This window comes from Pteropus vampyrus, unplaced genomic scaffold (genome assembly GCF_000151845.1).
Source record: "Pteropus vampyrus isolate Shadow unplaced genomic scaffold, Pvam_2.0 Scaffold1, whole genome shotgun sequence".
NCBI lineage: Eukaryota > Metazoa > Chordata > Mammalia > Chiroptera > Pteropodidae > Pteropus > Pteropus vampyrus.
This window is the reverse complement of record NW_011888782.1, coordinates 31013347-31024899: the sequence shown is the minus strand read 5'-3', so window position 1 is coordinate 31024899 and position 11553 is coordinate 31013347. Positions and strand designations below refer to the sequence as shown.

At 39.0% G+C, this 11553-nt stretch overlaps 1 protein-coding gene across 1 annotated transcript; it reads right to left on the bottom strand.

Moving 5' to 3' along the window:
- Window positions 1-10410: 10410 nt before the first annotated feature.
- ZNF80 (zinc finger protein 80) lies at window positions 10411-11250 on the bottom strand. Its single transcript, XM_011376879.2, has one exon. The coding sequence runs from the start codon at window positions 11233-11235 to the stop codon at window positions 10411-10413; it is 825 nt and encodes a 274-aa protein (XP_011375181.1). The 5' UTR covers window positions 11236-11250.
- Between the last annotated feature and the right edge of the window lie 303 nt (window positions 11251-11553).

Sequence of the window (11553 nt, the reverse complement as noted above, 5' to 3'; positions counted from 1 at the left end):
GGGTGATTTTTATTTTCTGTTTTGTGCCTTTCTATATTTTTCCAAATTTCCCACAATGAACCCATGCTGCTTTTATGATCAAGCTTCGTTTCTGCCTGAGAAGCAGTGCAGTGTAGTGGCTAAGCATATGGGTCTGGAGTTGGAATGCCTGGGTTCACATCCTAGCTCTGTAGTGGATGCTAACTGTGGGTAGATGACTTCACTTCTCTGTGCCACAGATTCCTCATTGGTAACACAGATAATAACAGTATGCACTCCACGAGATGCTGGGAAGATTAAGTGAGACCTTATGTGTAAAGGATGTGGTCAGGATTTAGGAAGCATTGGCTGTTACTGTCGAGTGTGGACCTCCTTACAGCAAAGGTCAAACTCAGGGACACAGGTAGATAGGCTAATGTTGAGCAAAAGGCTATGCTTTGCTATCTTCATTTGATAAGAAAGGGACGGGACTCAACTGGAAGCAGAAACATGCCGATGAGATGAGAAGAGTGGCAGGACCTTATTCAAAGTGCTTTTCCTCTCTTAGTAGAACCACAGGGAAAAGGTCCAGAACAACCTTTTGGTTTGGGTTCCTGCCCACCTTTTTCTGGTCCAGCAAAATTTTTCCTCCCTTAAGCAGGCCTCGCTCCTGCTTGATTTTCTGGGAACAAAGTCTGAATGTTTTGGTAGGGAGCCTGCCCTAACCCTACTCCATTGAGAGGAAGAGACAGAGAGAGCCCCCACTTTTCCCCAAGATCTGCAATCTCTTAGCAAATCTGGTCAGACTGGAACTGTCACTGAGTCTTTCCTCAACTTTCTTCATTCTGAAGCTTGAACAAATGATCAGATACCGGGAGCTGAGTTCTGTCCACAGTAGAAATTAGTTTCTCAGAATTTACTGTTGGGCTCTAAAGATGTGGTTGCTGAAAATAACTCAAAACCCCATTTATGATTCCTTTTCAGATAAATCATAAGCCAGACAAGTCCAGTGTGTTCGGCTCTTTGACTTGACTGGTTAATGTAATAGAAAGACCTCCGAGGAACTGAAAATGCTCACCTGGAGGCCGTATAAGGGCAACTGCTTACGAAAAGACAACCGAGTATGTGAGAGCGCCGTGCCTGAGAGCAACCCGTTCTCTTGCTAGGTTAGACTGCAGCTCTGCCAGTTTGCCTCTTGAGATCCCTTACAGCTCTAAGAGTAGAGAAGAAAGCACATATGGCCAAGAGGTCTCACAGTCTGGCTCCAGTCATTACAGCCAGCCTCATCTCCTACCACTTTCCCTTCTCCTCATCTCTGCCCTCTGCCCCCTAAGCTATCATGAGAGACTTGCTCATCTCTGATGCCCAAGACTTGTTTCCCTCTCCAAACCAGCTCATGCTCTCCCATCCACAGTGTTTTTGTGTCGCATCTCTGATTGGCTCTTTCCAGTGCATTTTGACCCAGTTTGACAATAACTTGCTCTATAATGTCTAAGAGCCTACTATGCAGGATTGATTGTCTCTACCTTGGTCCTTCCTAACATTTTGTTTATATTTTTCTCTCTTTTATTTTATTAATATTATTATTTGATTTTATTATTTATACTCATTTCTCCTATTGTGGTATGTTATATAGTTAATCAGTAGTCCTCAAACTTCAGTGTGCAAAAGAATTTAAAAGCAGCAGCAGCAAAAATAATCTATTGAACATCTATTATGTACAAACTTACAATTGGAAAAATAGTAGACTACCAAATAGATGGAGTCCCAGCATATATTTTCTTATTGAGTCCTCTCTTCCAGGTAGAGACTGGGAATCTGCGTGTATTAATTAAGTACAACTCCAGGTAATTCTGATTCAAGTGGTTGGAGACACACTCTTTGAGTAACAATGTAGTAGACTTTTAGCTTATTCAGGGGTGCCCAACCTTTTTGGCACCAGGCACCGGTGTTCCTATGAGAATCTAATGCTTGATGATCTGAGGTGGAACTGAGGCCGTGATGCTAGCACTGGGGAGCAGCTGCAAATAAAGATGAAGCTTCGCTCGCTCACCCACTGCTCACCTCCTGCTGTGTGGCCCAGTTCCTAACAGGTTGGGGACCCCTGGCTTATATGAATGTCATGAAATTCATTTATAATACTGTTATAGTATAAATTTGAATCCAAGTGCTTTGAGCCTGGTGTGTGAGAACCAGTCATTTAGTGAGTGAAGCTAATTAACCATCTAGGACACTCACCTTAATGATAGTTTGTGGTTCTCTTCTAGTCTTTGAATAAATGGTGTAGCAGTTCCTAAACAAGTATACTGGGGAACTTGATTTTGCAATACATGGAAAAAAGTGCTAAGTGCTATGATTGCAGAATAAAGAAAGTACTATTGGGCAACAGAAGAGGAGAAATTAATTTTGACTGGGATAATTAATTTATAGCTAGCAGTTGAATGAAATGCCAAAAGCAAACAAACACACACAGGTGTTGTTTTTCTGACAGCATTTGCTATTCATTTGTGTGTTGCTTGCTATGAGCAGGATCATGAGTGTAACAGGAGATCTGTGAATGCCAATTTTTAAGACAAGGAACTGCCAAGGAAGGCTGTGATATGGTCAAAGAATTTCATTTTTCATTTCAGAAATCTCATTACAATTATACCTTAATAGATAATATTGAGATATATTCAATTCCAAAGCCAAGAAAATCATAACATGGGGAAAGCCTTTGCAGATGTTATACAATAATTTACCTTTGTAGAATTTTCACATTTCTCATTGGAAGTGTGAAATTATGCAATTTTTATAGGATTGATCAATTCCAGAATCATCTATTTGTCCAAGCAGTGGACTTTTGACAATTCTTTCTCTCTTTGTAGCAGTGTTTGTTGATCAGCTGAGGATTTAGTCAGAGGAGCTGAGAAAGGACCCTGGGATTTAGCAAGAAACACCATATTTACATTAGACATTTATGTATTCATTAACCAATTCTAGAACTATTTGTTGAGTACTTACTATATGCCAAGCATAATGTTAAGCAGGAGGAGTCAATATTCCACAAAATAGGTTCACTCTGACCTCACTCTGATATAGATACAGTCTAGTGGGAGTTATGGAAAAAGTAAACAAGTAATACAATGAACATTGAAGTGCAGCATAGAGTGCTATGGGACATATAAGAGATATCTATTTACATCTGAAGTGATTGATAGAAGTAGCTTAAGCCTTTGTTTCATATCCTAAGAAGTAGGAGTAATGAGTTCTTTGGGAGAGCCCATAAACTGACTTATGGGACAAAGAGGAAGTGCAAAGTCAGTAAACAGGACTAGCCAAAAAGGCAATTAGGCACAGCAGTTTAAGGACTGGCCTCTGGGTGATCATTCCTGGGAATGATTCCTTAGTCTGGTGTCCTTATAGGCTGGCTATGGGTTTGCAGTGTGGTATGGTATCTTAAGGGTGCTGCCCAGGGACTAATTCTCACAGAGGAGAAATGGCCTAGGCCTGGACCAAGGACTCCAGGTAGACTGAACAAGTCTATGCCTAGTGTCCTAGAAGCTTATAGTTCACTCTTTGAGCCTCGTATTGGTGGATTCAGCTTCATACAACAGAAACCACTTTAATGAATTTAAGCAGAAATACTACTTATATATGAAGTAGCTACAAAATTATTTGAGGGCTAGAAGAGCTGGCTCTATGATGAGCTTCCAAGAACACTCTCAGCCCCCAAAGTCATACAAACCTCAGCTATGAGACCCACTTGCAGGCCCACTCTGATCCGGATCCCAAGCCAATTGTGGCAGAGGCAAGTGAAAGAACTCCAGCCTTATCATTCAAGAGGATTCAAAATGAAAACTGACCTGGTATGTGGGTCACCCTGGATTCATTCCTTTACTCACTCATTTAACCATACCTCCTGATGTGCAGCAGGCACGTAGTGACATAATGACAAGCAGTCTGAAAGATGAGTCAGACTCCCTTAGATGAAAACGTGATGGAAGAGCGTATCAGGCAAGAGAACGGGATGTGCATGAGTCCTCTGGCTGCAGTGGAAGTAATGAGAGGCCTTGTGGCTGGAAGGATGGGTAAGGCCTCGACAAGCAGGGCAGTGCTCGACCCATTAGAGACTTTCACCTTCTCCTAAGGGCAAAGGAAAAGGTTTTAGGTGGGAGTAAGAACATGATCAGATCAGTGTTTAAAAGTTGCTTTGCAATTTAAAAAATATCCCACGCGTTCTCTCTTTCTTGAAGGATTGCTAGGATAGGGAGGGGCAAGAGTAGAAATGGGGAGATCAGGTAGGAAGCTTTTGCAGTAGTAGTGGAGGTAAGAAATAATAAGTAAGATGGATTGGGGATGGTGGTAAAGCAGAGAAAGGGACAGAGCAGAGATATTTTTGAGGAGGAAAAAGACAATTTGAGAAAGAAGAGCGATTGTTTTTCTTCTCTTGTCACTTCAAACTCAATTTTCACTTTTAGACTTGTTTTTTTCCCCCCATATTTATCTTTTCAACTTACATCCAAGTATTAGAAAATCAAAAGGAATAGATTCTTTTTAAAGAAAAGTCATATCACAATAGGGTATGCTTACATACCCCCATGCCAAAGATTCTGAAGTGGTATAAAATCTGTATTATACAGTGTTATAAGAGCATGAATTTTGCAGACAGACTATTAGCTATGTGGCTACAGATAAGCTATTTCACCTTTCTAAGCTTCTATAGAATAAGGATAAAAACAGTACTTAACTGGGTGGGTTGCTCTGAGAATTAAATGAGATCATCCATAAAAGGCCACTAGCATAGAGCTGAGCATAATGAAAATGCTCAATGAATGTTAACAAGTACTATTATTCCTAGTGTTTAGCTGACCATCCTCTACACAGTTGATTGATGCTCGTGCGGGCCTTCAGAGCCAGCACTGAGCACTCTACAAGCAGTTATTGCATGACAGACTTGTGCACAGATTGCAAGGACTCTGAAAAGGTGGTTTAACATATTGAATTTAATTCTGCCTTTTTCTCTCAAAGCCAGGTTCTGCCTCTGGGACTGTGCAGAAGCTGTTGGAGAAGCACTGCATGGTGAAGACGATGTGGAGGAGAGGAGAGAAGACAACTGATGAGGGGAAGACTACAAAGTGGAACACAGGATTTCTGCTCCCGTTGTGTAATTTTGGTAGTAGTTTTAGTGTGGCTCATTTTGTTGTAGCGCTCTGATTTGTTCTCTTTTTCCTCATTCATTTATTGAACCTTTACCACGTGCCAAGAACTGTTACGAGTACTGAGGATACAGACATGAGCAAAGTCCCAGCTTCTGTGGAGCTTAAATTTTGGCAGGATTATCTCTCTTGTCAGCAAATTTTCTTCTCCGGGAAGTTTTAGTTGGCCCTAACTTCTTCCTTCATGACAAGAATAAAAGGAACCCATGGAGCACATTGTCTGTTCTAGAGCCACATTGAAAAGAAAGTCCTATTGTTTGGAGTTTGGTGCTTACTCCTTTGGGGGAATTCAGTTTGTATTCTGTAAGGGAGGGAAATAATAGAGAAGTTAATAACCCCAATAAACATTCCTCCTATTAGTCCTCAAAATATCCATAGGAGTAATATATTATGGTCATACATGAAAAAACTGATGCTAAGAGGCTGATTTTCCCAAAGGGAGGTGGGACTCAAAATTTTGACTTGACATCCCACACTTTCTTGGGAGTTATTGTTCAACTGCAAACACATAATTTAATGGCATTAGGCCAGTAGTCAGTTGACTTGATGTTGGTGGTCGGAATTTCTGGTTAGATTTTATAGTGAGTACGCTTTCTGATGGACTAGTAGTCTTCATGGCATGTGATGTAGCTTAGTGGTTCCCAAATGCTAGTCTATGGACCAATGCTGGTGTATGACAAAGTTGTCACCAGCCTCAGCAATATGTGAAATAAATTTAAGTTGAAGACTGCTTTTCTCATAATCTGTCTTTCTAACTTTCTACTATGGAATGATGGTGTTAATAGGAGGCAGCTAGGTTTTTGTTTTTAAATGTTGTTTACACAATAAAAAGTTGGAAAGCCTAGGTCTCTTAATTCTTTTTTTTTTTTTTTTTGTTAAAATTAACTGTTTTATAAATTCAAAAGGCTGGGGAAACCTAACTAAACAAAAACTAGAATTTCTGGTATGGAATACTGGATATTAAAAAAATTTTTCTTCTGTTACAAAGCACCTAAAAATAATGTAAAATTGGAGAAATTATATATTTGAAAAATGCATAGTTTATTGGCAAGAAAGGAAAATTCCTAGAGGTCAAAAATGTCAAGGAAGTACAAATCAGAGAAAACTACATTTGGGAGCAAGGTAGGAAACAGGATCAAAGACTCTTGCTTAACGCTACTACTCCCCAAAAGTGACATTCTTGGTGAAAAGAGAAAATAGGAGGAAAAAGTGCCCCTCAAAGGAAGCCCAGTAAATACAACTGCCTGTCCTAGCCTTAGGATGTTAAGAAGGATAGAGTTCTCCTGATAAATTCATAACCATGAGTCACTCTCATTGGCTTTAAGGTTAGAATTTCCATTACTGATATGAGCTGTGAAATCCCAAGTTGAGAATTCAAAATTGTCTGAGTAGAGTAGTTCTTCCAGGTGCCTGATAGGAGCACACATCAATTTTCTCTGAAGGCATGCACCTTGATTTCAGGTCTCAAAGATTTTCTATAGATATAATTCCAATTAACATTAGCTCATAATTAAAAATCACAAAACAAATGAGGAAATAAGATGTCATGAGAAGAAATCAAGAGAAACACCAAGTAGCAGAATTAGAACTTTATAAACTTTACATACTAGAAATATTGAATACAAAAAATATATATATAAAGAAGCATTGACAGTATAGGAAATTGCCAAAAATATATTTTTTAAAAAAAGAACCAATGAGAACTTGTATAAATGAAAAACACAACCAGTGGCATTTAAAAATTTAAGTTGCATGGGTGAAAACAGAATTAATAAACTCGAAGATAGATATGAAATAATTACTCTCAAAGCATGGAGAAACAAAGAGATTAAAAATATGGGAGGTAAAAGAAAGGGAAGATAAAGTAAGAAGGTACAATAAACATCTAATTGGAATTACAGAAAGTAATAATAGAGATAGATAATGGGAGAGATCTATATCCAAAGTTATAATAAATGAAAAATTTCCAGAACTGATGAAATACAGGAATCCTTAAATTCAGAAATCTTTATAAATACCAAGCATGATAAATTAGCAAGCCACATCTAGACACACCATATTGAAATTATTGAAGTTATAAAATATATCAAAAGATAAATCGATCTTTAAAGAAGCTACAAAGAAAAGAAAAATAACCTATAAAGGAATAATAAGCTGATAGCTGACTTCTTAATAGCATCAATGGAAATTTAAGGAGAGGTAGACAAAGTTCTTCACTGAAAATAGTTAACAAGCCAAATGTAATACATAAAGAATTACATCTCCAAAGGGCCTAGATTTTATTAACCTTAAGAAAACACCTTTTCACCTGTAACTGAAATGAATTGTCTCACAAACTTGGAATTTAGATATGGACATTTCCCCTCCTGTTTTTCCAGTTAGCCATTTGATGGCTCACATGTCCCACATGCCTTATTATCATGAAGTTCAGCATCTTCCAAGAGTTCCAATGTCCCTTAAATCGAATTGGACACTTTTTCCAAAACCTGCTTAGCCTACACTTATATGACCCAGGAAACTACTCAAAGACTCTCACAGAAAAGAGATCTTAAGGTGATATTTTCTCCTTTGCTATAGACTGTGTCTCTCCAAAATTCACATGTTGAACACTTATCCCCAGTGTAATGGCATTTGGAGGCGAGGTCTTTGGGAGGTGACTAGGTCATAGAATGGAGCCCTAATGAATGAGATTAATACCCTTATAAAAGAGACCCCAGAGAGCTCCCTTGTCTCTTCCACCATGTGAATACACAGTGAGAAGATGGTCACCTATAAACCACTCAATCTGCTAGTGCCTTGATCTTGAACTTTCTAGCCTCCAGAACTGTGAGAAATAAATTTCTGTTTATAAGCCACCCAGTTTATAGTATCTGTTATAGTATTCTGAGCTAAGACATTCTCCTAAGCTAGTAAGGTCTTCTTCTCTTTCACAGTCCACTTTCAGGAACTGACCCCAAATGGGCGGAGTTTACTTATATCACAACACAGTTATCAACTTCTCTTGCGAAAAAAGAAAACTCACAAAATTGGGCAAACTACTACAAATGAAATACCCAAACAGGGTTTTACCTGTGGTTTACAGGTTTGCTTGTGTGAAAATCCCACTCCTTGTTTATTTCCAAATAGGGAAAATATTTCTGATGGTATATGATTCCCAATGAAATAATGTTAGCAAATATTCACATATGTTGTGGGGAGAACAGAGGCAAATGCTAAGGCATAATAAGTGGATATCCAACTTATTTTCTTTACTTGAAAACAGGTCTGATTGCTTGGCATGAATATTATATTGGGAAAAAGCAGCTAAGCTTCTCTTCATTCAGAAGCTAACATATATTATGAAGTCTGAAAGTAAATCCAGTATAACCAAACTGCATTCATTCAGCAGCAAACTTTAGAAATCAGCTGTGCCCAGCAAACGTGTGTATGTGTACACACAATACATCGACATTAACAGCAATCAAAGCCCTTTCCTTGTGATCAGCTACAAGGAAATAAAAATCTGACACCTAAGACCTAAGCACTTGCAAAAAGGCATTTATGTTACTAGGATTTTAAAGGAAATAAATGTTCATTGAGGAGTGTCTATACTGAACTCTCATTTTTTACACGTATCTATGCTATATATATGTTGACTCATTTTAAAACGACCTTATTTATTAAGTGTGGCTAAAATATCTCTAATCCTAGACTTCATTTTTTTAAAGACATAATAACGCCAGGACATTGAAAATCCTGTAAAATTCATGCTTTACGGGAAATAACAGGAGTCACTTTTATTCCAAGGTAACAGTTTTTTTATTAAAATATTTGAAACATTTATTGCAAAAATAATACATGCTCTTTATTTTAAAAAGTGCAAATGATACTGAAGCATATAAAGTAAACATTGTAAGTTCCCTACACCCTGGTTCATCCCATTCCCTGTAGAGGGCCATTATTAAGTGTTCTATTCATTCTTCTAGATCTAGATTTCCTGCAATTTGCTCTTCTACCTAACACTATATCTGGGAGATATTTTAACATGCACATACAGAGATAATGGTTTCATAGTTTTTCATAAAACAGATGTTAACATAATTTATTTCCTTACTGATAGACATTTAGGTTGTTTTCAGTGTTTCATACAGAAGAACAAAATTGAAGTGATTATTTTTATACACATCTCTGCACATTTGTGAGAATATTTTTCTAAGCTAGATTTCTAGAAACTGAATTAACATGTCAAATATAAAACAGGTTTTACATTTTAATGCAGTGTTCATTTTTTGAAATTTAAAATTTTTTCTTGAAAGTTTTCCATTAGTTTAAATTAGCTGTATTTTAGTTTGTTTTAGCTCTAGTTTATCCTCTAAGCAACTACTGATATGGTGTGAAGAAGTCCCTGTACAGGGGACTAAAGAAGCTGAGAAGCCACAGAGGAAAGAATTAAGGATCACCTGGGAAAGCCACACAGCTACACAATCATCCCCATGTCCCTGAGAAAACAAAGCAAAACAAACAAGCATATCGAAGTCAATAAAACAATGACTGCTGGGTGTTCACAACCACATGAAGAAAGAGATTTAAAAAAATTAAAGTCTTGAGGTCTTAGATAATGCAGTAAAACGTGCCCATCCACATGTGAATCCTTCTCTCCTTAAATCTAAAATAATTTTATGTGGCAGTATTGTAATAACCTAATTCAAGTATGACATATAAAAAGACAAGGCCCTTTTACCTTTCAGATGTCCCCAAATAGAGAAACATATTCAAATTTTCATAGGCTTGGCTTTCAGAGAAGTGTGAAAGAAGCTGTGCATGCATTTCTTTTTTTTCCTTGTACAGCACCCTCTTATTCTTTTTACAATATTCCTGAGATGGCTTAGTGACATAACCTACGGAGAGAGTTGTGGCTGAAGTTTCTTCTAAGTGCACAATAACCCAGAGGTCTCTCTCCTGGATGAATTCTCAGATGCCAAATAAGACATTTCCCGTGGCCAAAAGATTTTTCTTGGTAGTATAATCAAAAGGTCTTTTCCCAGTATAAGTTCTCTGATGTTAACTGAGGTAGGCTCACGTGCAAAAGGGCTTCCCACCTATCTTTTACTCACAGTTTCTCTCCAGCATTAACTCTCCAATGCTGGTGGGGGATGAGCAGTAGCTGAAGGCTCTCCAAAGTTTACTGTCTTCAGAGTGCTTCTCTCCAGCACAATTTCTCAAGTATCAAGGGGAGGAAAGCCACCACAAAAAGGCTTTCTCACATTATTTACTCTCAAAGGTTTTTTTCTCTAGTGTGGATCTTACTATGCCGGACAGCAGCAGAATAGTAGGCAAAAGTCTTTCCACATTCACTGCATTCATAGGGCTTCTCTCCAGTGTGACTCCGTGTGTGTCTAGTGAGGGAATAGCTGTAGAAAAAACCTTTCCCACATTCTTTACACTCGTAGGGCTTTCGTGCAGCATGGGTCATACTATGTCGGAAAAACACAGAGTGGTAGGTGAAGGTCTTTCCGCATTCACTGCACCTGTAGGGTTTCTCTCCAGTGTGAACCTTCATGTGTCGAGTTAAGGAAGAGTTGTAGTGAAAGGCTTTTCCACATTCTTCACACCCAAAGGGTTTTTCTCCAGTGTGGGTCATATGATGCAGGACAAAAACAGAGTGATAGTTAAAGCTTTTTCCACATTCACTGCACTCATAGGGCTTCTCACCAGTGTGAATCCGCTGGTGGCACGTGAGGTGTGATTTGCGGTTGAAGACCTTCCCACACTCCACGCACTTATAGGGCTTCTCCCCAGTGTGAATCCTTGTGTGCCGAACAAAGTCTATCTTTTCACGAAAGGCTTTTCCACACTCCTGGCATTCATAAGGCCTCACTCCAGTGTGAATCTGCTGATGTCGAACAAGGAGGCAATTCTTATTAAACACTTTCCCGCATTCTTTGCATCTGTGGAGGGTCTTCCTTGCATGAACCAAGGTGTCTCTATTTGGTCCCTGTGAGTCACGTTCAGGGAATGCATCTCCTGCAGAGTTTTGCTTCTGTAAAGCCCTTGTGGGCAGACTATCATCTGTACCACAGCCACTGTGTTCAACACTCATCTTCCTAAGGAGTGTCTCCTTGTAGGGGTCCGTAACTGGTCTCACATGCACTTTCTGCATTTCCAACAACCGGGAGGACATTCTGGCTCTCTGAGTCAGTCTTCTCTGGAGCAAAGCTCCATAAGACAAAGCTGGCTGGTCTCGGGTTTCACTTGTCAGTTGGACAGGTTCTTCAGCAAAGGCCTCCCTTCCTTGACTCTTACCTGTGCTTCGGCTGTTAGATCAACTCTGTTTTGGGAACCGCAAGCCTGAGTGAGAACAAGAGTCTGCAGGTGTCCAGAGTTACTTCCCAGAACAGGGTCCTCTGGGCCTGGTCTA

Coding starts and splice junctions, on each gene's coding strand:
- ZNF80 (XM_011376879.2), bottom strand. CDS start 11,235: ATGAGTGTTGAACACAGTGGCTGTGGTACAGATGATAGTCTGCCCACA.